Source organism: Equus asinus, chromosome 17 (genome assembly GCF_041296235.1).
Source record: "Equus asinus isolate D_3611 breed Donkey chromosome 17, EquAss-T2T_v2, whole genome shotgun sequence".
Lineage (NCBI taxonomy): Eukaryota > Metazoa > Chordata > Mammalia > Perissodactyla > Equidae > Equus > Equus asinus.
The window spans coordinates 33,952,576-33,974,876 of record NC_091806.1 but is presented as its reverse complement, the minus strand read 5'-3'; the positions used below and the strand labels follow the sequence as shown (position 1 = coordinate 33,974,876).

Genomic DNA, 22,301 nt, shown 5'->3' with positions numbered 1-22,301 from the left:
GCAGTATTAGAGTGAAATGCAACAGTGAGACCATCGCAACTTCTAATGATAATTTGTAAATACAGAACCTACTACCTCCGTGATGGATTTTTCTAAGTAAGCATGTCAAGCCCATGGTGTAGGCCTATCTGCATCCGTTAAACTGGTCTATAGTAGCTTTTAGATTTTACAATTCATCGGTCACTTGGGAAACCTGACATAAGTTTCAAATGTACAGTTTAAATCTAAGGTAAAAGTATTCTTCCCTTAAGGTTGGCCCACTGATCAAGGAGGAAAGGGGGAAGCGCCCTGTGTGGTCTCTGATAACGCCTTTCCTGACGGGCTCTGTGTAACAGGACCCTCACGTCATTAGTAATGACCACTGGTCTCTCTCGAATGAGCGTGACCACGGTGCCCACCTCAGGGCAGGCTCTGGCCGTTATCTTTAGGGACACCCGTGTAGTCGGGACAGGTCGTGCCAAGGCCCAATGCAACTGTCGCCCATGAGAGCTTCTCTGACAAATTCTAGGGCTCTCCTTCACCCTGGGGATGGCTGAAGTGTCCCCATGATGAGAGGAGCATGAGTCCTGCTCAGACGTTTTCCAAACCGAATGGAGGGAGAGAGGGAGGAGCTGGAACACTTTCAGTTGATCCAAGCCTTTATTTTACACCATTCTCCTACACCGTTATGTTTATAAATGAGACAGAAATTAACTTCCGACGCAGGAGCAACGAAGGGGTGAGGGCCGGGCCCAGCAAAAGATTCCAGTGCAGGGGCTGGCAAGCGAGGGCCTGTCCCTGTCAACAAAGTTCTACTGGAACACAGTCACTCACTCACATGTCATCAACGGCTGCTTTCATGCTCATTATTAGTAGGCATGAAATTATTTTGCTCAATTACTCATAATTAGTAAAAGCCTAAAATTTTTACTATCTGGCCCTTGATAGAAACAGTTTGTCAACTCCTGCTCTAGAGAATAAGAATGGTAAACAAGCTTCCATACACACCAATTGGGCAAGAACATAACAAACGAGAAGTTAATTCAGCGAGCGGTTAACAGTTGGCACTTTTTCCTCCTTACGGAGTCATTTCTACTTCCTGTAATGGCTGTTAACCACCATTATGCAGCATTCCCGGGGAGCAGAACATGGGCGATCTCTTTGTAAAGGATGGGAAACCTTCGGCGAGGTGTGTGACATCCCACCTTGTCTTCCAGGGCAGCCATCCTCTCTTTGAGATGAAGCTGGAGCCTCTCATCAGACTCTGACAGAAGCTTGTCGACGGTGTCGGACAGGCGTTTGTTATGCTCCTCGTTCATCTTCTCTCTCTGCCTTGCCTGGAACAGGAGAAACAAAAACCTGGCCACTGCGAGCAAAGGCAGGATCGTTTCCCCCACCGTGGAGTCACCCGTGCCGCCATCCCTGGGCTGTTCCGGCCCTCCGCCATCAGTGGACGTCTACACGATGACCAGGACTGCCTCACAGGCGCAGAGAAAGGCAGGGCCAAGTCTGCGAGAGCGTTAATGAGAACGTCCACTGCTCCTTAAACGAGGCCCTCACGGGGCCTCAGCAACGTCACCCATCCCTGACTGTCGGGTGGGCTCCAGGAGCAGATTTACACCCAGACACAGCAGAGTTTCAAGGGGATCAGCTTATCCACACACCAGTGGAGGAATCTGCCCATGTAAACAGAAGCTTGCGTCTGGATTCAGGGGAAAAAATGAACTCAACTCACAAAGCAAAAGGTAAAGAAATTCATCTGGGGAAAAAACAGTGGAGACAGAGACTTTCACCTGTTCTTTATACTCCTACATCACTTGAATTTTTTGTAATGAACGTTTATGTTGAAAAATTACAAATAATCACGAGTAATTTTAAAACATAAAAATAAAGTTGCTAAGTCTGTGTTTTATAAAACTATCATCAATTTCATGGCTTAAAAAGCTTGTTTTCACCCCTTATTCTGAACAAATACAAAGGGCACGTGGAGGGGACAGGAAGGGCTAACAGGCGGCACCTGTCAGGGTGGGTCCCCCAGGCCGGTGGGCAGCTCCCGGGCAGAGGGCAGCATGGCTCAGGGGCTGAGACCTGCGCTCAAGCCACGCTGCCTGGAGGAGCAGCCCACAGGGAATCGCCAACACAGTCAAGCCCTCCGTGCTTCAGCGTCCTCAGCTGACCACCACGGGTGCCAGCATCTCCCTTTTCTCATGGGTCACGGTCAAATCAAACAGAAGGCTCTCAGAATCATGCCCCACACACAGCAGCTACCACCATCTGGAGAGACCCAGCACACCACACAATAAGGCACCGGTGTTCAAATATTTTTAAAGCAAAGCAACTTAAACGTTTACTTGGAATTGCCTTACTTATTAATGGCACCCCTATCTCAACACTGGTCCTTCCAAATTCTATCAACAGTTCTGAAAGTAAGGAAGTGCATCCCCAAACGGATAAAAATCTCTGCCTAAGAGCTACGCGTGTGCGTATGGGGGGCAGGCAGAGGACTAAGACACAATCTTCTGAAGGGAGTCAGAATGTTTGAAAGTCTGCGGTCCACGCCCAAGAATACGGGCTTCTGGTGAAAATAAAATCGGACGGCCTTGAATTGGTGTCGTAAGGTTGGGTGCCAGCCGGACGCAGGATGGCCACTCGCTCCATTGCCTGGATGCTCCACACTGACACCTGACCAACTCCTCAGGGAAAACTCTCTCAGGATTCAACTGACACGAGCCTCCACTGCACACTCTCTTCACAGCTCACAGCTCAGTCACGGTCTCCTCTTCCTCGCCAATACCCACCTCTGCACACACCTGTGTGTCTGCAGTCATACTTTGGTACTTTGGGAGACAGTCAGGCCCGTGACCTGAATTTGGGCTTTCAGTGCCATATCCTAAGCAAGTGGACCTGTCATCTAGGACAACACGCCTCACTCTAAGTTTCACGGGGACCCCAGGCCAGCACCTCAGGTTTCAGGGGCGCCTGGAGCAGGTCCCCTGACGAGCTGGTCAGAGAAGCAAGTGGCCTCCTCGGGCTGGGGACCCACCTCCCTGCAGGGCCTACGGGCACCAAGCTCTTCCCCTGCTGCAGTGCTGGCATGACTGTCCCCGGGGTGGATGCACCTGTCAGCAGACGACTCGTACATGAGGCCACAAACGAAACACACATAACAGGATGGAGAAGGGACCGGTGTCCGCGTCGGGACAAGTGGAATCACGAGGTGTTGCTTTCCTCTGCCTGAGCACGTCCCCCCGCACCGGGCTCGGCGCTCGGCCTTGTGCCTGGACACGTACCCGCTGCAGCTCTTGATTCTTTTCCTCCAACTGTGCCTCCATCTGGCGCAGCCTCTCCTCAATGTTGCCGTGTCTCTCCTCGGCCTGTCAGCAAACACAGTGTAAGTTCAACCAGTGTCTCCGCTTCACTGGCAGCATGTTGTACGCCACTGCGGCGGCAGCCAGCGGAACATGCTCTGCGTGCACCACTGTCAACCACGTGAGACGGAAAGCGTCTCCTTACATCTCCCGACACAGCCTACGTGGCTTCACGTGCTCATCTGGGAAGCAGTTAATCCTCTCACGTTGGTGACGCTGAGGCAGGACTGGTGTTGGTGACAAATGTGGTGAGAGAAATGTGCTTCCCCGACCCCGTGCCCAATTTCAGTGGATCGTATGCTCCCCACCCTCACATCACGTTTGGTTAGTCAGCAGGGAAAGCAGGAAGCAGCAAGCGCGAGTGAGAGCAATGCACACGTTCTACCTTCCTGAGCTGGGCAGTAAGTTCGAACAGTTTAGCTTCCTTAGCAGCAGACATTCCAGAAGACCAAGGGTCAGACTATAATGCCAACCAGGGACAGGAGAGATGACAGGGGAGAGAAGAAACCGACACTTTAAACGCAGATCACGAAGGAAGAGAAGCGGTTCTGCGACAGCTGTTAGCAATGAACTTGCTCTGAGGGAGGCCTGTGCGCACTCGACAGCATCTGACCCACCCAAGGCGAGTTTTCACCAGCAGCAGCCTGTGCCTGTCCTGCCCTTTTCCCACGGGTGCCCTCCCCAGCAGCTCACTAAGCTCGAACCAGGCGACATGAAACCACTGACGGAGGCGCCCACACAGGCCTCTGCCAGGAGGCCCCCTGGCCCGGGGCCGCTTCTCTGCCTGGCTGACTCCCACGGGCACTGGAGGCTAAGCCTTCCCTAGGCCCAGGGAGGCTGGGCTCTCTGTCATCACGTGCTTCCTCCTCCCGTACGGGCCACCTGCTTCTAGTACCTACAACATCATTCTGAAGGTGCCTAGTCACCTGTGGATAGAGAGGGCAGGGCACGTGTCTTGCATACGCCTAGTCAACATTTGTTGAACAGATGAATGAATAAATTGCTTAAAAATTTGTTTATTACAAATTTATTTTCATTGTCTTTAAAAGAAAATGGCAGGGCTAGCCCTGCTGGCCTGGTGGTTAAGTTCGGTGTGCTCCGCTTTGGCAGCCCGAGTTCAATTCCAAGGAGCAAACCTATACCACTCATCTGCCAGTGGCCATGCTGTGACAGCAGCTCACATACAAAAAAGGGGAAGACTGGCAACAGACGTTAGCTCAGGGTGACTCTTGCTTAGCAAAAAAAAAAAGAAAAAGTAAAACAAATGAGAATGGTGTTTTCCTATTTCTGGGACCAAGTCTATCCTTCTACACAAAGCTTCCATCCTACACTTTGAGTTGCTGACTAACTCTAAGCAGCAGTGACTCTTAGATCAAGCAGCCTGGGGATGAACAGCACACACCTGACAAAACTGGGGAGAAATTAGTTCAGGGATAACAAAAGAGGAGGCTCACACTGGACATTTAAAAAGCGGTCCAATCTCAGACAACGCAAGACTAAGAACCAATCTGAGCTCTTTCGTGGGCGGAGGTGCACCGACATAAGAACAAAAGGTAAACAAGGCACACAGGGAAATCATCTCAAGATCAAAATCCCGACATTGGCCCCAGAAGGGAACCCAAGGCGGCACCTTGGAGAGCGCGGCCACCCTCTGGGCCAGCTCCGCTTCCACCTCGGGGAGCGTCTCTGCTTTCCGCAAGGTCTGCTGCAGCTTCTGCTCCGCCAACTCCAGGCGCTCTTGTAACCGGCGGTTCTTATCCTCAGTCTACGAAACGAGAGCAGAGCATCAAAATGGACCAAATCTTCTGGCCATCTCCATATTGACAAACTGAGGAAAACTCTAAACGCAGACATCTCCTAAACCAGCTCTGACAGAAGCAGCACTGTGCTGGCAGGCACTTCAGAGTGAACCTCGTCTTCCACTGTTTGGGCTTGATTTCAATGTGCAAAGCCCCTCTGCCAAAGTAGTTGCTTTACCTAAATATCTTTGAAGAAGTCTTTTTTCTTAAAAAAAAAAAAACAAAAAACAAAAAACAAAGTTCCTATACATGAAAGAAAACCCATTTTCTGTAGAAGCTTGCTCATTCTTATTGACAAGCTAAGGAAGAAGAGTCATTATTAACCCTTTTTAAAAAATAACCAGACCCATGATTTGACGGTAACACTACTTCCAGCCAACTGCCAGGGGCAGGTAAGCCAAAAGATGGCCTTCTCCTTTGAAACAGAGACCTTCGAAGAGTCGGCCTAAGGAAAAGCTAGTCAAGCTATTTTTGTAAATGTATCATTGTTCTTTTAAAAAGTCCTCCTACTCTAAAAAAAAACTTCAATGTAGGAAATTTAGACAAGAACTTCTTAAAAAAAGAAAATTTTAAAAATCATCTGTAAGTTCAGGTTCCTGAGAGGCGGACATTTGCTCCTAAGCAGCTTTCTCCTCTTCCTGTGTGCACGTATCTCCGTAGACATACAGACAATATATTACGCTTGAAAACCTTTGGAAAACGCATCACACTGTCCACAGTATTTTGTGGTCTGCCCTTTAAAGTCATCCGTGTGAACAACTCCCAAGCTCTCAAACAGTATTCCACAATAAAATTGTTAATGGCTTCCTAGTATTTTATGTTTTATTTTTATTTTGGGTTTAATGATACAATTTATGATACACCACATGAACTCACTTTATTTTCAAGAAGCTGAATTGGGGTTTCCTGGTTAACTCGATTCTCTGGGGCTACAGAGAAACAGGAGCAAGCGTGGCTCAGCAAACCGCAGGAGGGGCAGACTCTCCCTGCAGGCTGCATTTCTAAACGCGCCATGTATTACACTGACCCAGCTGTTAACAAGCAGCCGCTGCCTTGCAGCTCTCTGCCACTCTGCTCCTTTGGTAAAAACGCTAACAAGCAACAGATTAACATTCACTTAAAACAAAACAAAACAGGAGAAAGAAGCAAGGAGTGCAGTTCCATAAAATGGTTAAATCAAATCCTAAGTAATTAAAACTGGCCAGTTGAAGTCATTCACCCTTTTGAACACAGTAGTCTAAGATTACAAAAACTTTACATTGGGCCTTGGTTTCCAACATGGAAGTCACAGGAAAAAGGCCTTTAACTGCCTTAGTAATTATTCAGTGAAAGCCAGACAGAGCTCTGTAAGATCCCCTACCTGGCGATGCACGGAGTCTTTGTGCGCGATTTCGTTTCCGAGTTTGTCGTTGAGGTCGTGCACAGAGGTGGCCTCCCGCTGCGCCGCGAGGTAGCGCTTCTCCAGAGCAGTGATTCTCTCTTCCATGTCTTCCTTTTGGGCCATGGCCTACATTAGGTGTTTCAGACGGAAAAAAGGTGAATGCTAAAGAGAGAAAAAACTGGACTAAACTCTAATTTTGAAATCAAATATAAAATTAGTGTCCTCAGAATTAAGTTGATAGAGATGCCAGTTTCCTTCAAGGTGAATGGCAATGTACCTATCTCAAATATCATAAATATTCATAAATATTCACCTACTCTGTTTGGCCACTCAGTTTATGAAGCTTATCCTTTTCTACATAAGATTACCCAGAAAAATGGATAATAAAATAGCCCAATCTTGCAAGAATCCCAGGAGGTGAAGGTCTTGACAATGAAGACACGACCTCTGTGTGCCTCACAATGCAAGTGCGCTCCTGCAGGACGGGGCGAAGCCCCTCAAGGACACAATGCTGAGACACTAGTCTCATTTTCTTGGCTAGAAGTTGGATGAAACCTCATGCAATTACCACAAAATTAAAGCAATAACATTAACAAATGGGAACAGAAGTCAAAGTTCAATTTAATTGGATGCAACCTTCTGATGCCTCATTCAGCAACAAAATTCTACTACACAGTATCGAACACTGAAACCAGGACCAGAACTTTCTGATAGCGCCATTCCTGTCCCCCAACCTAAAAGTCCATTTCAGGTCCCTCTTTGTTTACTAAGGAACTCATGTTAGCCACGTCTTAATATTCAAAGTGACGGGTCTTAAAGAAGTTCGAAATCCTCTGCATATTAAACTCCGCCACATAAATAATCTCCTCCTGCTGCCAAAGAACAATATAACTAAACAAGTTCTGTAATAAATGCAGTCTTTTTCTTTGTTTTGAATTCCTACAGAAAACTGCTCGCACCGAGTTGCTGAAGGGGCAGTGCGGCTGCTCCGCACCCACGTGAAAAGGTCTGAAGGGTCTTCCCGACAGGCTCTCTGAGATGGTCTCGCAGGGGTGCGCGCGCGTGTGTTCTGTTTGTTTACAAAGGACGGGCTGCAGTGACAGGAGGAAGCACCAGAGAAAGTATCCAGCCCTCATTTGCTCTTATAACGATGGTTAGACAGATTCTCGTAAATAATTCTACGTGCAGAAACATGTGCCGGAAACGAGTCTATTTCTGCATATTGTTCCAGCACGCTCCTCACGGCACAGTGTGAGCCAATTCCACTCTCGCTGTGGTACGACCTCTGACATTCAATACCGTCACCCATCCCTTCGCAGAGCAGAAGGTCAGAGCGCCGGAAGACTGCCAGGAACGCGCCCTTAACGGTCAGCAGATCACGCTCACATCACTTTCAGGGAACAAGCAGACAACCGATACCAACATTCCCCTTAAGCAAGAAGGAAACCTGAGCATAACGAAGAATAAATTCAGACAGCCTGGAAGCCGTGGACGTTGAGGGACCCACAGACCAGGGCACTACAGCCACACCGCAGCACGGCGGGGAGCCGCGGCCAGCAGGCTAACAGACCAGCTGGACCGGGGGTCCTCCAGCTCTGAAGACCTCAGGGAAAGGAGGCCTCACCACAGAGATGGGGAGGCGCCTACCACAGCCTCACAGTGCTGTTCTGTTTGGCCGTCACTTATACAGTAACCCAAAGGCTGGAGGGTGCTGGGAGTGTGAGGGACAAGATGAGCGAGGATCAAACCCAAACCGCCCAGCCCCGGGACTCCAGGGCAGCGCCGTCTCCACCACCACTCACTTCGCGGACGTCCCGCTGCAACTTGGTGTTCATTTCCTCAGATTTGATGAGAGCTTTCCTAGCGGTGTCCAGGTCTTCCTCCAGCTCCGTGACGTGACTGGAAAGGGCGGCCAGACGCTCCTTCATCTGGCTCTGCTCTCTCGACTGCTTATCTATGACTTCCTGGAGCTTGATGACTTTAGCAAGGTCCTCCTCGTGGCTTAAGGAACCATTGGAAGATCGCTGCTGGGGGAAAAAATCCTTAAATAGGCTTGTTTGGTGAGCTAGGAAGTAAAGGACTTCCAGGAGGAAGGTAAAACCAAAGCTGATTTACGAGACCTGCTGGACGGCACAGCGCTCACGACACTCAAGCTCGAAGCGGGGCTCGACAACAGTTGTCAAACAGTGCCGCACGCACACTGCGGGCAGATGGAACTAGGAGACGACAAAGAGAAAGCCCACGGACTTGCCTTTCCATTAGTGCTCCGTGTATTTTCTTGTTTGCGGTTTACGTCAAGCACCCCATCTTTGAGTGTTTTTTTCTGATTATTCTGTTCCTTAAGAATCATTAGCTAAAACCAAAAAAAATTGGATAAGAGCAAAGAAATAAGTAAAGATAGCAAACTTCTTTTGGAAAAACATAACTATAAACTGTAACCATAACACAAAAAGAAAACACATGGTGGTGTCACCCACCCTGAGGGGAACCATCTCTGGCCAACCGGGTACTTAAGAGACTTTTGCAACTTGGAAATAAAAGTCTAGTTTACGAGTCATTCAAATGACCCAGATTCAGAAAGATAAAGAACATGCGATATCCACCACTAAGGCATCATACTTTTTTCAAAATTAAGAAGTAAAAATTAACACCCCTCAATTCCAAGCACACAATGATTTAGCAAGCTTACCTCCTCGTGTGTGGCTCCTAATTCTTCTTCCAACAAACTACATCTTTCAAGTGCTACTCGTAACCGCTCTCTCACCTGAAAACAGCAGGGGTGGAGTGTATGGGTGCACACTTCTCCAAGCCTTCGCGTACAGTGACCCTATCACTAGCAGAATATAACACAGAACACCTGGAACGTCTCTCATTGATGTTACCGTCATGGAAACTTGCTATTAACAGCTTTAAATTTTAAGTTTGAGAAAAATCTTCTCCCTAAATAAATTACACTACCCAATTCTTAACAGCAAATCTATAAACAGGATATAATAAATTTTAAAACATTTATGCCAGGGGCTGGCCCCGTGGCCGAGTGGTTAAGTTCGCGCGCTCCGCTGCAGGCGGCCCAGTGTTTCGTCGGTTCGAATCCTGGGCGCGGACACGGCACTGCTCATCAGACCACGCTGAGGCAGCGTCCCACATGCCACAACTAGAAGGACCCACAACGAAGAATACACAACTGTGTACCGGGGGCTTTGGGGAGAAAAAGGAAAAAACAACAAACAAAAATCTAAAACATTTCTGCCAACTAATACTTTTTAACCATATAGAACTGTCTTCTTACAGAAGAACTTTGTTGACAAGAATTCCAGAAGCTACTAAGAGTAAACTGAAGCTGCACACGCACAACGCCCGCCGGGCGCACAGCGCGCAGCCCAAGGCTGGCCCCGGGGCCGCCGGTACCTTCTCATCCAGAGCTTTGTGGTGCTCGAACAACAATTTCAGTGCCTTCAGCACTTCCACCTCACTGGACACGCCGGCGGGGGACTGCGCCTGCCTCTTCACCACCGTCATCCTCAGGGACTGCTCGTGCCTGGAGACGAGGTACTCCAAGTGCTCCAACAGCAGCTGGGAGAAAAGGCCAACACAGACGCAAGTTTAAACAACACCTTCAATTGCACATTGGGATTCGGGGCAAATCAATCCTTTCCATCTCATGCTGAACCAGTGTGAATGCTTTCAATCCAGTAGAAAGTTAGAGAAATTCCTCCTCAAATGGATCAAAATACTAATTCTTAACTATGAATTTCAAGAAAAGCATGAGAATGCTGAACTGATCGATCAGTTAAGTCGTGGGAAAATGTCGAAAATGTGTTTGAAACCAGGTAGAGTGGACGTCTTTCGAGTTTAAAGCCAGCCAGAGTGACTGATAGTGGCCCAGAGGCTCAAGTTCCGGCACCTACTGACCCTGGTGTTGTTTCTCTCTGCCTTCAGTTCGGCAATTTCTTCCTCCCTTTCAAGGAGCTGTTCCCTGCACGTACTGAGGTCTTTACTGAGTGCTGCAAGCTCCTAGAAAATAAGGGGGGAAAAGAGATCTTTTAAGGAAAGACTCCCAGCAAGCCACCCCAGTCCTCACATAGGCAACCCCAGCCGGAGGCTCTAAGGGACCTCCGTGGGGGGTCGAGCCACCAGCCCAAGACCGCGCAGACGCCGTAACTCAGACGCCACCCTCCCTCCACCCCTGCACCTGGGCACACGCACAGCGGAGGAAGAAGGGACTCCAAGCCCACCTCCTCAGACCCAGAGAAGCCCTCGACACGTTCCTGAGCAGGAATCCTGACACCAAGTGGACACAGACATCTTTAAAAGACTCGCACCCCGGTGACCTGGAGCCACCGGAGAGTAAAGAGGCCCCGAAGGCCGCCGCCCTGCGCCCAGCCTCCTGCTCTACGCGGATTCTCCCCTGGGGAAGAGCATCCCCAGGAAAAGGCTGATGGCACTCCAACGCTAACGGATTGGCCAAGTAATTACTCAAAGCCAACTATCTAATGTGGACTTTTCACAAATGCCGGTAAGCCTTTGGTAGGAAGGGGAAGTTTAAGAAGACTTATTTCTGGGGCCGGCCCCGTGGCCAAGCGGTTAAGTTCGCGCACTCCGCTGTGGCGGCCCAGGGTTTCACTGGTTCGGATCCTGGGCGCGGACATGGTACCGCTCATCAGGCCATGCTGAGGCGGCGTCCCACGTGCCACCACTACAAGGACCTGCAACTAAGATATACAACTATGTACGGGGTCGGGGGGGATTTGGGGAGATAAAGCAGAAAGCAAAAAAAAAAGAAGACATTTCGTTAGCTAAGTGGAAAAAGTTCCTTGACGACATCACTGAGAGGAGAGGTGCCAGGTGCTCCCCTTGTCAACCGTGGGTCACTTCTAACTGCAACACTGAGCACCCTCACACAAACACGATGTCATTAAGCTGGGGAGAAAGGAAAGGATTCACATTCTCCTGTCAGTTTTTCAATGGAGCAAAACTCCTCTGAAATAATTAAAATTATCTGCCAACTGCCAACGTTTCTCAACATTTTAAGAGTTTTCTCTTTACTGGACAAAGGAACGGATAGAGGTTCACCTAACAAATAATCGAGCTGCCATTCAAAATACGAAAAGAGGCTGATTGAGGTAATTCTAGAAAATCAATTGACAAACAGGTGGCGTAAAGCTCATTCCTAAATTAATCATTTGCAACTCAAAGTCAGCATTACCATCTGTGGTCAATTAGAATTTGACTTTATAAGGCTAGCCCACAAAAGCCTATTTGAGCCATGATGCAGAACTGAAATACTTACCCCTGGGGGATGAAAGGAACCAAGCCACATTGTTACATTCAACAATGGAAAAGAGTAAAGTGAAAACATTTATTTTTTTCTCGAATGCTGTTATTTCAAGGGTAACAAATAGAAGGGGATGGGCATGGAGACAGTTTACAGAGATCTTGAAGGACACGTGAACATTTTTGTGGTTATAGTCAGCTAACGCCCATTTTATCTAATTTCTTCTTCAAGAATCTATGACTGTGGGTGATCAACTTCCAGCCTGACAGCATGAGGAGCTCTGCTGACCTGCTCCCCAGTGAAACTCGTGAGATTAATAGATAAAAACAACTATTCGTGGGGCCGGCCCGGTGGCACAGCAGTTAAGTTCACACGTTCGGCTTCAGCAGAGGAGGACTGGCAGTAGTTAGCTTAGGGCTAATCTTCCCCCAAAACCCAAAAAACAGCTATTCAAAGCCTCTGACCTGGTCCTAAGGGCAAATAACAAATGAAGAAACATCTATTCAAGAAAATCTATGAAGATTCCGTGGAAAGGGACGAGTCTGCGGCCTCTGCACCAAGACTGCTCCCTCCCCCACCCCAGCTCCAGGAGGTAGAGACTCCAATCTAGAGGCTGCAGCCAAGAACACAGGCTTCCTGTCCCCTCGCCCCCATCTCCCCTGGCCCCCATCGGAAGGACTTCCTGGGAGGGGCAGGACAGCAGCATTTCCCACCTGGGCCCCCAGCTACCTGGCGCAGAGGGAAGCATGGTGGAGATGTGCGGGCTCCCAGGTTCTGCCCAACTTCCACTCAAGGAATAGAGGCTCACGCCACACCTTGGGTGGCGCGTGCTGAGAATCCTGGCCCTGATCATCCCCGCCCTCGCTCTCTGAGGCAGTGGTTCCAAGGCTGCAGAGACCCCAGGCTGCTGCCCACCCCTGCCAGTGCTCAGCTCCTAGAGCACAGGTGTCACTCAGAGGAGCCTGCCATTGTCCGCACCAGGCTCCAGAGCCCTAGTTCAGAGATTTTCCGGTGGGGGGGGGCGGGGGGGAGGCAGTAAGAGAGCTCCTAATCTCGTCCAAAAGGAGCTGACTCCACGGGTGAAGTTTAAGCCTAAGGGCGCTCTCAAGAACAGTGGGGGTCAGGTGACAGGCAGCTGGGAGGAGATGACCGGCTTTCCCCAGACACAGCCCAGACAGTACCCCGCTGGTGTGCAGGAGGGAACTGGAGCTTCAGGGAGCTGGGAGGAACCCTCTGGGGTCAGGGCAAATACCAAACTCTGACCTGGAGACAACTCCTAGAAAGGAGGCAGGATTTGACTGGGTTCCTGTGTAGGGGAATTTATGCCCCAGGGCACTGCTGGAACTAGAGCAATTGGCTGGCAATTAGTGGAGTTAACAGCTGGGTGGGTCAGGGACAGAGGGGAAGAGGGCCCCTACCACTGCCACTACCGCCCAGGGTGACTGGGGGCCTGTCCAGAGCCACACCTCCCCCCCCCCCCCAGGAGCACAGCCGGGGGCCACAGACACAGGCTTCACTGAAATCATCCAGCTACTCAATAAACTGGTTAAAATGGTAGGTATATACGTTTTCATTGTACAAAATTAAGGTTTAACTTTATTTTAGTTCAAATGGATAGACAACAGTTTCAACACCAATAGTTACTCAAGTCATCCTTTCCCCTGCTGAAACGAATCGCTTTACTCCACATGGTCTGTATATTTTATCACAATTTACACACACACAGTGCCCTTGGAGAAAAGGCTGCTCCTGAGAGCACAAGACTGGCTAAAGAACACGGACGACTCTGTACTTCAGTATTCCACCGCAGACCTGCAAACAGAAAGAAACTCCGGGAACACTAAAAGAAGTCATTCAATGTGTCTTGAAGCCTGACACACACTCCCTCAAGGGAGATGCTGTGTTCAGAAGAGGTGGTAAGAGGGTGAGGCGAGAAGTGGAGGGACTAGGCAGGTATTGCAATGACGCAGGCAAGACGAGGTGAGCGAGCGCACTGTAAGAGAAGTCGGTGGGCTCCGAAGATGCCCTGGAGGAGAGCCAACAGGATGTGCTGACAGACCCAACAGATCTGAGAGGAAGAAAGGCCCAAGACCATGCCAAGGATTCCGGCAGGAGCAAGGGAGGGACGGAGTCACTACGTTCCGAGAAGGGAACGAGCATGGGAAGAGCACGTTCTGAAGAGAGGGGCGGAAGTCCAGTGTGGACTGCTCCATTTGAGACAGCATCAGACACTCACGCGGACTGGGATACCCAGTGCAGAGCTGCAATTCCCTGTCTGGAGTTCTCGGGAACGTTGGCCAAGACGGGATAGCAATTGCATTCCACGCAAATGGACAAGGCACTGAGCGCAGACAAGAAGAGATGAGGTTCCAGCCCTGTGACAACCTAACATTGGACGGCTGGGAGATGAGGGGCATCAACAAAGCAGACTGGGAGCGGGCAGAGGGCAGGAGGACATGCCGGAATCCAGCGCTCCCAGCAGGAATCAGCCCTATCTCTGATGCTGGCTGACCGATCACTGATAGGTGGATCTGCTGAAAGGCAGGTCAGCGGTGACCGTGAGAACAGCAGTTCTGGCGCAGCGGCAGGGCCGAAAGCCTGACTGGGCTGAGGTCACTAGAGAGCAGGAGGAGAAGTGAAAACTCCTTTGAGGAACTGGGCGGTAGAGGGGGAAGAGAAACAGGGCAGGGGCTGCAGCAGACATGGGTTTAGAAAGACCTTCTGGAGGACGAGACAGTGTGCGTGCTGACTGGCAGGAAGCCAGGGGAGCGGTGGGACCGACAGAGTAACTCCCCTGAGTAAGCGCGAGCAGATCGGGCCAAGCGGCCAAGTGCACGGGTGGCCTTTCCTGGGTGCACACAGTTCGCCCACAGTAAGAGGAAGGGCAGCCGAATACACGGGCACAGATCCAGGTAAATAGGTAGACATGTGGTGAGAGTTTACGCAAGACCTCTTCTGATTTCTTCCAATTTCACTGAGGAAACAGAGGACTTGGCGTTAAGTTTAAGGGTGGGTAAGGAGCGCTGGGGAGGGGAAAGGGGAAGGAAGAAAACAGCCACCTAGAAGAGAAGAGTCGCTGTTTGACAGTCACGTGACTGTGGCGGCATGCGGGTCCACTTCCGGTCACTGGTCACGACAGCGGACGGAGAACGCACTTACTGGGTGCAGGCTTCTGCCGGTGAGTACAGTGAAGCGAAAGAGGCGAGGGAGGGGCAGGGCGTGCAAGGCTGTGATGATAACGGACCATGGGATTTCAGGGGGGTGAGGAAGAAGGGAGAGGGGAGAAGGGCGAGGGACCATGACCAGTGGCAGGGGACCTGCAGTCCCAGGAGGGTTGAGTATCAGCGTTTTATTTTTAAGTCTTACTAGCTGTCATGGACAAATTTCGCCACCTTTAAATGAAACGCCTAGTCGAAGCACAACAAGGTGGACACTGGACGCTTCAGGGGGTGCGTCGAAGCTCCCCTGCGCACCGGGACGAGGAGCTGGTTCCTACACGGACTCACACCGCCTGGAAAGAGAGAGCTCCGCCCCGGAGCCCACTTGCGCTCCCATCGAGCCCCTATGCTGGATGCCTGTCACCTCGCTTTCCCGTGACCTCCTCCCGCCCCCCTCCCCGGGCAAGCCTCTGTCTCTTTCATGCAGTTCCCGTAAGTTCTTCCTAACAGCCCAGACTGTCTTCGTTCACCTGTAAAGAGAATATGCTTCATTCCTATCGCTGGGTTATATCTCAAAAGAAATCTGTGACAGACTGCTTTGGCCGTGGTAGAAAACACATTTACAGAACTTGACAATTATTTTTACTCCTTAAAGGAAAACCTTTTCCCTTGGCTCAAAAGAATTCGACAACTGAAAAAGCATCAAAGCAAATTTAAACTTAGGAGTTTAGATAAACATTAGACAGGAAATTCCAAAGTTTAAGATTCCAGAAGCACGTTCATATGTGCACTGTGTATCATTATTGCAGAAAAAACTAGCACAGGCTGAACAAACCCCAAACATGTGCAGTAAATGATCTCCCCTATTACCATCACAGGAATCTAATTGTCAGCATCTACCTTTTTCCTCTTTAGAAAAAAAATGTTTCTCTAAAAAATACTGTAAGCCACATATACTACTAGTCTAAAGTGTCATTCTATTTACTATAATTAAAGTATCTCTGAAACTGAACAGATCCAATAATCACTGGGATATTTTCATTTAAAGTATAAGTCTGAGCAATACAGATTTGCATTTCCGTTTGACACTTTCTAGGATTGAGAACAGGGAAGGTAACAGCCATTAACACCAGCTCAAGAACTTGGTTTCACATAATGCTCAAAAATGCTGACATTTAGCATTTCTGGACAAAAGGTTCAGATCTGGATAATAGCTCCAGATTATGCAAACCAGACATTATTTATCAAAATCCGCCATGAGACCAATTTTAAGTTACGTCCTATGGATCAGATGCAACATTTAGCTCCGAAAGCAAAGAACATTCTTTCTTCCCAGTCATTCCAGTAGCTCCCAGCAACTGCAGGACTCTGGGCTGGAAGCAGCGGCCCTTCCCACTCCCCCAGCCCCACGTGAGTCCTGACCCCTGCCCCCCCCCGCCCTCCCCCAAATTCTTCACTCGGCCATCCCATGCTGCGCTTCAGCATCTTTCACTCTCTATCATCTCCATCAGTAGTTTCGTTTTATTTTTTAGCTACTCTTCATTATTTTCGCTAACCTGCTGAAACAGGAGCGAAGCTTCAGTGGAGGCAAACAGTACCCGTCCTCTTGGTGTGGGGACGGGGAGAGTAATAAACAAATAGAAACAGGGTCTAATTGTTAGCACACCAAACGAACCCCTGAAAAACTGACTTGCAGAACTGACAGATTATCTTGTGTCAGCAGAAGCTACCCGCTTCAGCCTTAGGTTTTAAAGCATGTCAAATTGTGAAATAAGGGAAATTGGAAGTTTATTTACGAGTCAGCAAATCATATGTTTCAAAACTCCAGCATCTTGATTAAAAGTGTGCTTAGAAAGGTTATTACAACTATCTATTCCTGTTAACAGACTATGTCTAACTGTCTGTTGATGTCGCATCTAACGATGGGAGGAGAGGGACACTCAGAAGACAGCAAACTTTACGCCCTTGGAAAAGCTGACCATCAGCTCACTGGACTTGTGGAAAGCCACTTTTAAGGCAACAGCACGGGATTTTCAGTCACTGAACGTCATTTGCAAGCAACAGAGTAAAATGCATAAGCAGTTACAAAGTCCCAAAACATCTAATTTCTTTTCTCTTGTCGGTTTCTCTTTAAGAAACGGATACTGACACAATTTATGCTGCTGCTCAACATTTAGGGATTCATAGCAGAGACTGTATAATCCGAACCGAAAAAGACAGTACAGCACAGTATTTCAGCGTCATCTCAACTTGGTTCACAGCAAACACACACCATGCGTATTTTTTACGTCTTTAAGATAACACAGAGACGGACACCCAGCAAACAGCTAATGCAGGTTACCCACCGGGACTGGGAAAGGGGGCTGAAGCGAGACTTCGTTTTTAATTTATATTCCTTTTAAAATTTTTAACTATGTACTTGCCTTGTATTTAAAAAAAAAAAAAAAAAGACCAATCCTCCCTTCTCTTTTTGTCTCCCAAAACCATGCTAGAGCACAAGACGCGACCAGAATATGGACTGTCCACGTGGACACAGAACTTGTTCAGAAACACCTGCCCCCTCAGCCACCACACCCCAATCCTGAATCCTGTTCTTGCTCTCTGCAACCTGGCCTCAGGCCCCGCTGCTGCCCTGAAAGCGCTCTGGCTCAGACACAGCAATCCCCTCGCCTGCGCTAACCCCAGGCAGGCTTCGTGCTCGCTGACCTCGCCAACCACCGTCAGGGAGCATGCGATCCCACTTTCCCCTTCTCTTCCCCTAGTCCTTTTCCCTGCTCATCTCGTAACTGCTGAACAAAAGGTTCCTGGGTGCCCTGTTCACTCTCCACACCTGTGTCCTGTGTCCAAGGCTTTAAGCCCCCACCCCGGCAACTGTCCAACTGCCCGTCAGACATCTCTACTTGGACGCTTAAACCACCTTCCCCAAACGGAGTTCATCACCCTCCTCCCTGACCCAGCCCCCAACTCCTCCCAGGCCCTCACTCAACTCAGCAGAGGACCCACCCATGCAGTTGTCCAAGCCAGACTCCCGGACGTCACACCACCCACTTCCTCTCCCCCCACATTAACCAGCTGCTGGGTACTAATTCTGCCTCCTACCTGGATCTTCTGGAGGGTCCTCGCTGCCTCCGCTCTGCCTAGGACACCAGGTCTCCTTGGTCTGGAGGGGTGGTTCCAGAAGTCCGCTCCTGGAGCTCTGACCCTGCCTCTCTCTCCAGCCTCCTCCCTCATCACTCTGTGTCTCCTACTCGGCACGTCAGTCCCAACTCATCTACAGTTCCTAGAACACGTCTGTGCCTCGGCTGTGCCCTCTGCCTCAGGTCTGTGAATCGGCCGGTCTTCCCCTGGCCACCACTCGCCCTGCTCAGTTCACGGCCTAAGGGCCGTGTGCTGCAGAACAAAACACCCGTCCACCTCAGAGGTTTGCAGGCGGCACAGGGAACCGTGCTGTCCAGACCAGCTGCCTAAAAACCACCTGTGCAGCTGATGAAAATACAGACTCCTAGGCCTCAGCCTACTGAATCAACATTTCTGGGGTGGAACCTGGAATATGTATTTTTAAAGGCTTCCCAGGGGAATTCAGTAGCCATGCTGGGAAACAACTGACCTTTATGACCTTGGACTGGTCACTTAGTTCTCCATCTTGACCACTCATCTAAAAATACGGGGAGCAATATCTACGTTCTACCACGGCCACAAGTGTGACATCAAATGAGGACGCTGGAAATGAGCCACTCTGCTGAAAGGCCTCACTGTCAGCCCTCAAACACAGGCGATGGCCGCCACCTGGCCCCGCTGAGCTCCTTCCACAGCATCTCCGGGCGTTTCCACCAGGAGCAGGTGGCTAACAGGGTTCTGACGGGCTGATTTTTGCAATATTGCTAAAACGGATGTCACTTAAGTACCTTCAAACGTTAGCTCAGCTCTTAACAGAAGCATTCCCACCCATGATGGGGAAAACGATCACACGTACACTCACCTTCTTCCAACAGGGACCACTGGCTGGCTTTCCAGCCCGCCCTGTCACCTCCCATTACCTTCGCCACCACACTTCAGAGGCGGTCTGCACTCCGCCCCGCGTCCCCGTGCTCATGCCTGCCCAGGTTCTCGCTGTCCGCCCCCTCTCCCTGCCACTCACTGACCTACCACTCTCCAAGATCAGCAAACCTGAGCGCCACCCAGCCCTCCGCTCTCCCTGCGCTGGACCCTTCGCCAGCTGTCGGCCCCGGGGCCTGCTCTCGTCTTTCAAAACTCGTCTCTGCTAAGTGCTGAGCAGCCACTGCTCCCAACAGCAGCTCAAACCTGTTCTGCCAAAAACCGAACGTGACTTCCATTTGGAGGAGGAAAAAACTACCTTAGTGTTTTTTTTTTTAATGTATGTATGGACCAGGTCAAAAATACACTGTGCCAGATGTTTACAGATTTACCCATAATTGCCAAAACCTGGAAGCAACGAAGAAGTCCCTCAGTGGGTGAGTGGATGAACTGTGGTCCATCCAGACAATGGAGTACTCTTCAGCACTAATAAGAAGGAGCTATTAAGCCGTGAAAAGATACGGAGGAATCTTAAATGCACATTCCTTGGCGAAAGAAGCTAATCTTGGTGAAAGAATCACATACTGTATGATTCCAACTATATGACATTCTGGAAAAGGGAAAACTATGGAGATGCTGGAAAGATCAGTGATGGCCAGGGCTGGGGGAAGGGAAGGATGCACAGGGGGAGCACGGGATTTCAGGGCAGTGAAACTACTCCGGATGACCTATAATGGTGGACACAGGTCCTTACACATGTGTTCAGCCCACAGCAGGTCCAGCACCAAGAGCGAACCCAGACGTCAACCGTGGACTCTGGGTGGTGACGATGCATCAACGTAGGTTCAAGGACTGTAACCAATGTGCCACGCTGGTGGGGGGTGTGGACAGTAGGGGAGGCTGGGGGAGTGGGGGGCAGGAGGTATACGGGGAAACCTCTGTATCTCCCCCTCAATTTTGCTGTAAGCCCAAAATGGCTCTAAAAAATAAAGTTTATTGAAAAAAACCATCCTGTGCCTCTTTCCTAACTGTTGGCTTGGCAACTAGGGAGGATGCATTGTGTGGGAGTCTAATTCCAAACGAGCATCCTTTAGAGCCAAACCTGAGCATCTCTGTAGGATGCGGTCTGTCCACCGGCTGCAGGGGCACTGCCAGGCGGCAATAACACAAACACAACTCACAACTTGGTCTGCCCACTCTGACATTTGATCATTTTTGACATCTTAACTTTTTTTACTCTTGAGAGAACTGCATTACCTCACAGTAATTGAAACACTGATGTGAATTTCTTTTCCCCCCAAGACTGGCACCTGAGCTAACGACTGCTGCCAATCTTCTTCTTCCCTTTTTTCTTTCTGCTTTTTCTCCCCAAATCCCCCAGTACATAGTTGTATCTCCTAGTTGTGGGTCCTTCTAGTTGTGGCATGTGGGACACTGCCTCGGTGTGGCCTGACAAGTGGTGCCATGTCCATGCCCAGGATCCGAACCAGTGAAGCCTCGGGCCGCCGCAGCAGAACGCGGGAACTTAACCACTCGGCCGTGGGCCGGCCCCTGATGTGACTATTTTATAACACTATTTTCAATCCACATCACTCAAATTCATAAAAAATGGGACCACACTGCTTTTCTTTTCTTTTTGAAATTTTTTACTACGACAAAAGTCACTAACATAAAATTCACCATCTTAACCATTTTCAAGAGTACAATTCAGTGATTTTCAGCATATTCACAATGTTGTGTTACCATCACCAGTAATTCCAGAACATTTTGGTCACGCCCCAAAAGCTGATCCATTAGCAGTCACTCCCCATTACCTCCCCCCCAGCCCCTGGCAGCCACAAATCCGCTGAGTCTACGGACTCGCCTGTTCTGGACGTTTCGTATAAATGAAATCACACAATATCTGTCCTTTCGTGTCTGGTGTCTTTCAGTCAGCAGCACATATTTAAGGTTCATCCACATCGTAGCGTGTGTCAGGGCCTTGTTCACTTTTATGGCTGAATAATATTCGACCGCACGGATGGACCACGTTTTGTTTATCCCTTCATTCGCTGATGAACATGTGGGTTGCTTCCACTTCCTAGCGATCACGAATAATGCTGCTATGAACATTCCTGCACAAGTTCTTATGTGGATTTATGCTATGTTTTCTCTCGGGTGTACACAGGGGTAGACACATTTCTTTACAATGGAAATGAGTGAATTATTCCTTTTTTTTTTTTTAAAGATTTTATTTTTTCCTTTTTCTCCCCAAAGCCCCCCAGTACATAGTTGTATATTCTTCGTTGTGGGTCCTTCTAGTTGTAGCACGTGGGACGCTGCCTCAGAGTGGTTTGATGAGCAGTGCCATGTCCGTGCCCAGGATTCGAACTGACGAAACACTGGGCCACCTGCAGCAGAGCGCACAGACTTAACCACTCGGCCACGGGGCCAGCCCCGAATTGTTCCATTTTTGTTCCTCATTTCCAATTTAAATTTCTAGCTATGTTAGCCATCACTCCTTTCTTCTTTGGAAGGCATCTGCTTTTAAGCAAAAATGGGGATTTACTCATGGGCAGTGAGTATAAGTTTTGCTTCACGTATTTTTACCTTTCTGCTAAATAGTAAACCAAAATGTTTTTGGTTGTTACAAGCATGTTGTATTTAAACACAAATAATGTCTCACAATTAGTCAAGACAATGTGAAATATGAATGCACACGTATATTAGTGTGAAAGTATATTTCAGAAGCATAACATTTCAGTGCATAATAACAGCGAAATACTCACAGGCAAAAACATTCTGATTAAATTTTTCAAACTGAGCCTGAGCGGCAGGGGAGAATCAAACCAATGAAATAAAAAATCAAGGGCAGAAATCCTTAATTCAAATAGGAATGAGTGCCTTCTGGAATCTTCTAGGTAGGTTTTGTTTTTAATCATTACTTTTTTACAAAAGACGACTACCTTAAAGAGTTTCAGATAAATTAACAACACTAGATAATAATAAAATGAAAACACAATATGAAGCATATTAATGTCCAGTTTATATTCACACCATGTTTCAAACTTTCCAGTAAAGCAAGTATGTGATTTTTGGCGCTGCTCGTGCTTACTGGAGTATAAAATAGTTTTCATTTTCGAATACTTCATTTCATAGATCTATGCACGTGCCAAAAAACTACTGAATCATAAGGAAACTGTCTTTAAAGTATGAGACCAGAAACTGCCTGCCTGACCTTCACAGCCTAAAGCCATCATTAGGAGCAGCGTAAAATCCACATTTCCACGGAGATGTTTTGGCCATCACAAACTTTTACAAAACAGG

General features: G+C 48.9%; 1 protein-coding gene across 8 annotated transcripts in view; it reads right to left on the bottom strand.

The window, feature by feature from the left end:
• The window catches only part of LOC123280056 (liprin-alpha-1-like), an 85,022-nt gene that overhangs the window by 50,306 nt on the left and 12,415 nt on the right, over nt 1–22,301 (bottom strand). For 3 of the 8 annotated variants that reach the window (XM_070487846.1, XM_070487845.1, XM_070487851.1), the window contains exons 2-11: nt 10,440–10,541; nt 9,936–10,100; nt 9,217–9,291; nt 8,779–8,880; nt 8,330–8,554; nt 6,507–6,653; nt 4,978–5,112; nt 3,733–3,807; nt 3,270–3,353; nt 1,185–1,316 (exon numbers count right to left, since the gene is read on the bottom strand). In XM_070487846.1, the coding sequence (XP_070343947.1) occupies nt 1,185–1,316; nt 3,270–3,353; nt 3,733–3,807; nt 4,978–5,112; nt 6,507–6,653; nt 8,330–8,554; nt 8,779–8,880; nt 9,217–9,291; nt 9,936–10,100; nt 10,440–10,541 (1,242 nt within the window). The remainder of the gene's footprint in view (nt 1–1,184; nt 1,317–3,269; nt 3,354–3,732; nt 3,808–4,977; nt 5,113–6,506; nt 6,654–8,329; nt 8,555–8,778; nt 8,881–9,216; nt 9,292–9,935; nt 10,101–10,439; nt 10,542–22,301) is intronic. The other 5 variants (XM_070487848.1, XM_070487850.1, XM_070487852.1 and 2 more) reach the window with 2 other exon arrangements.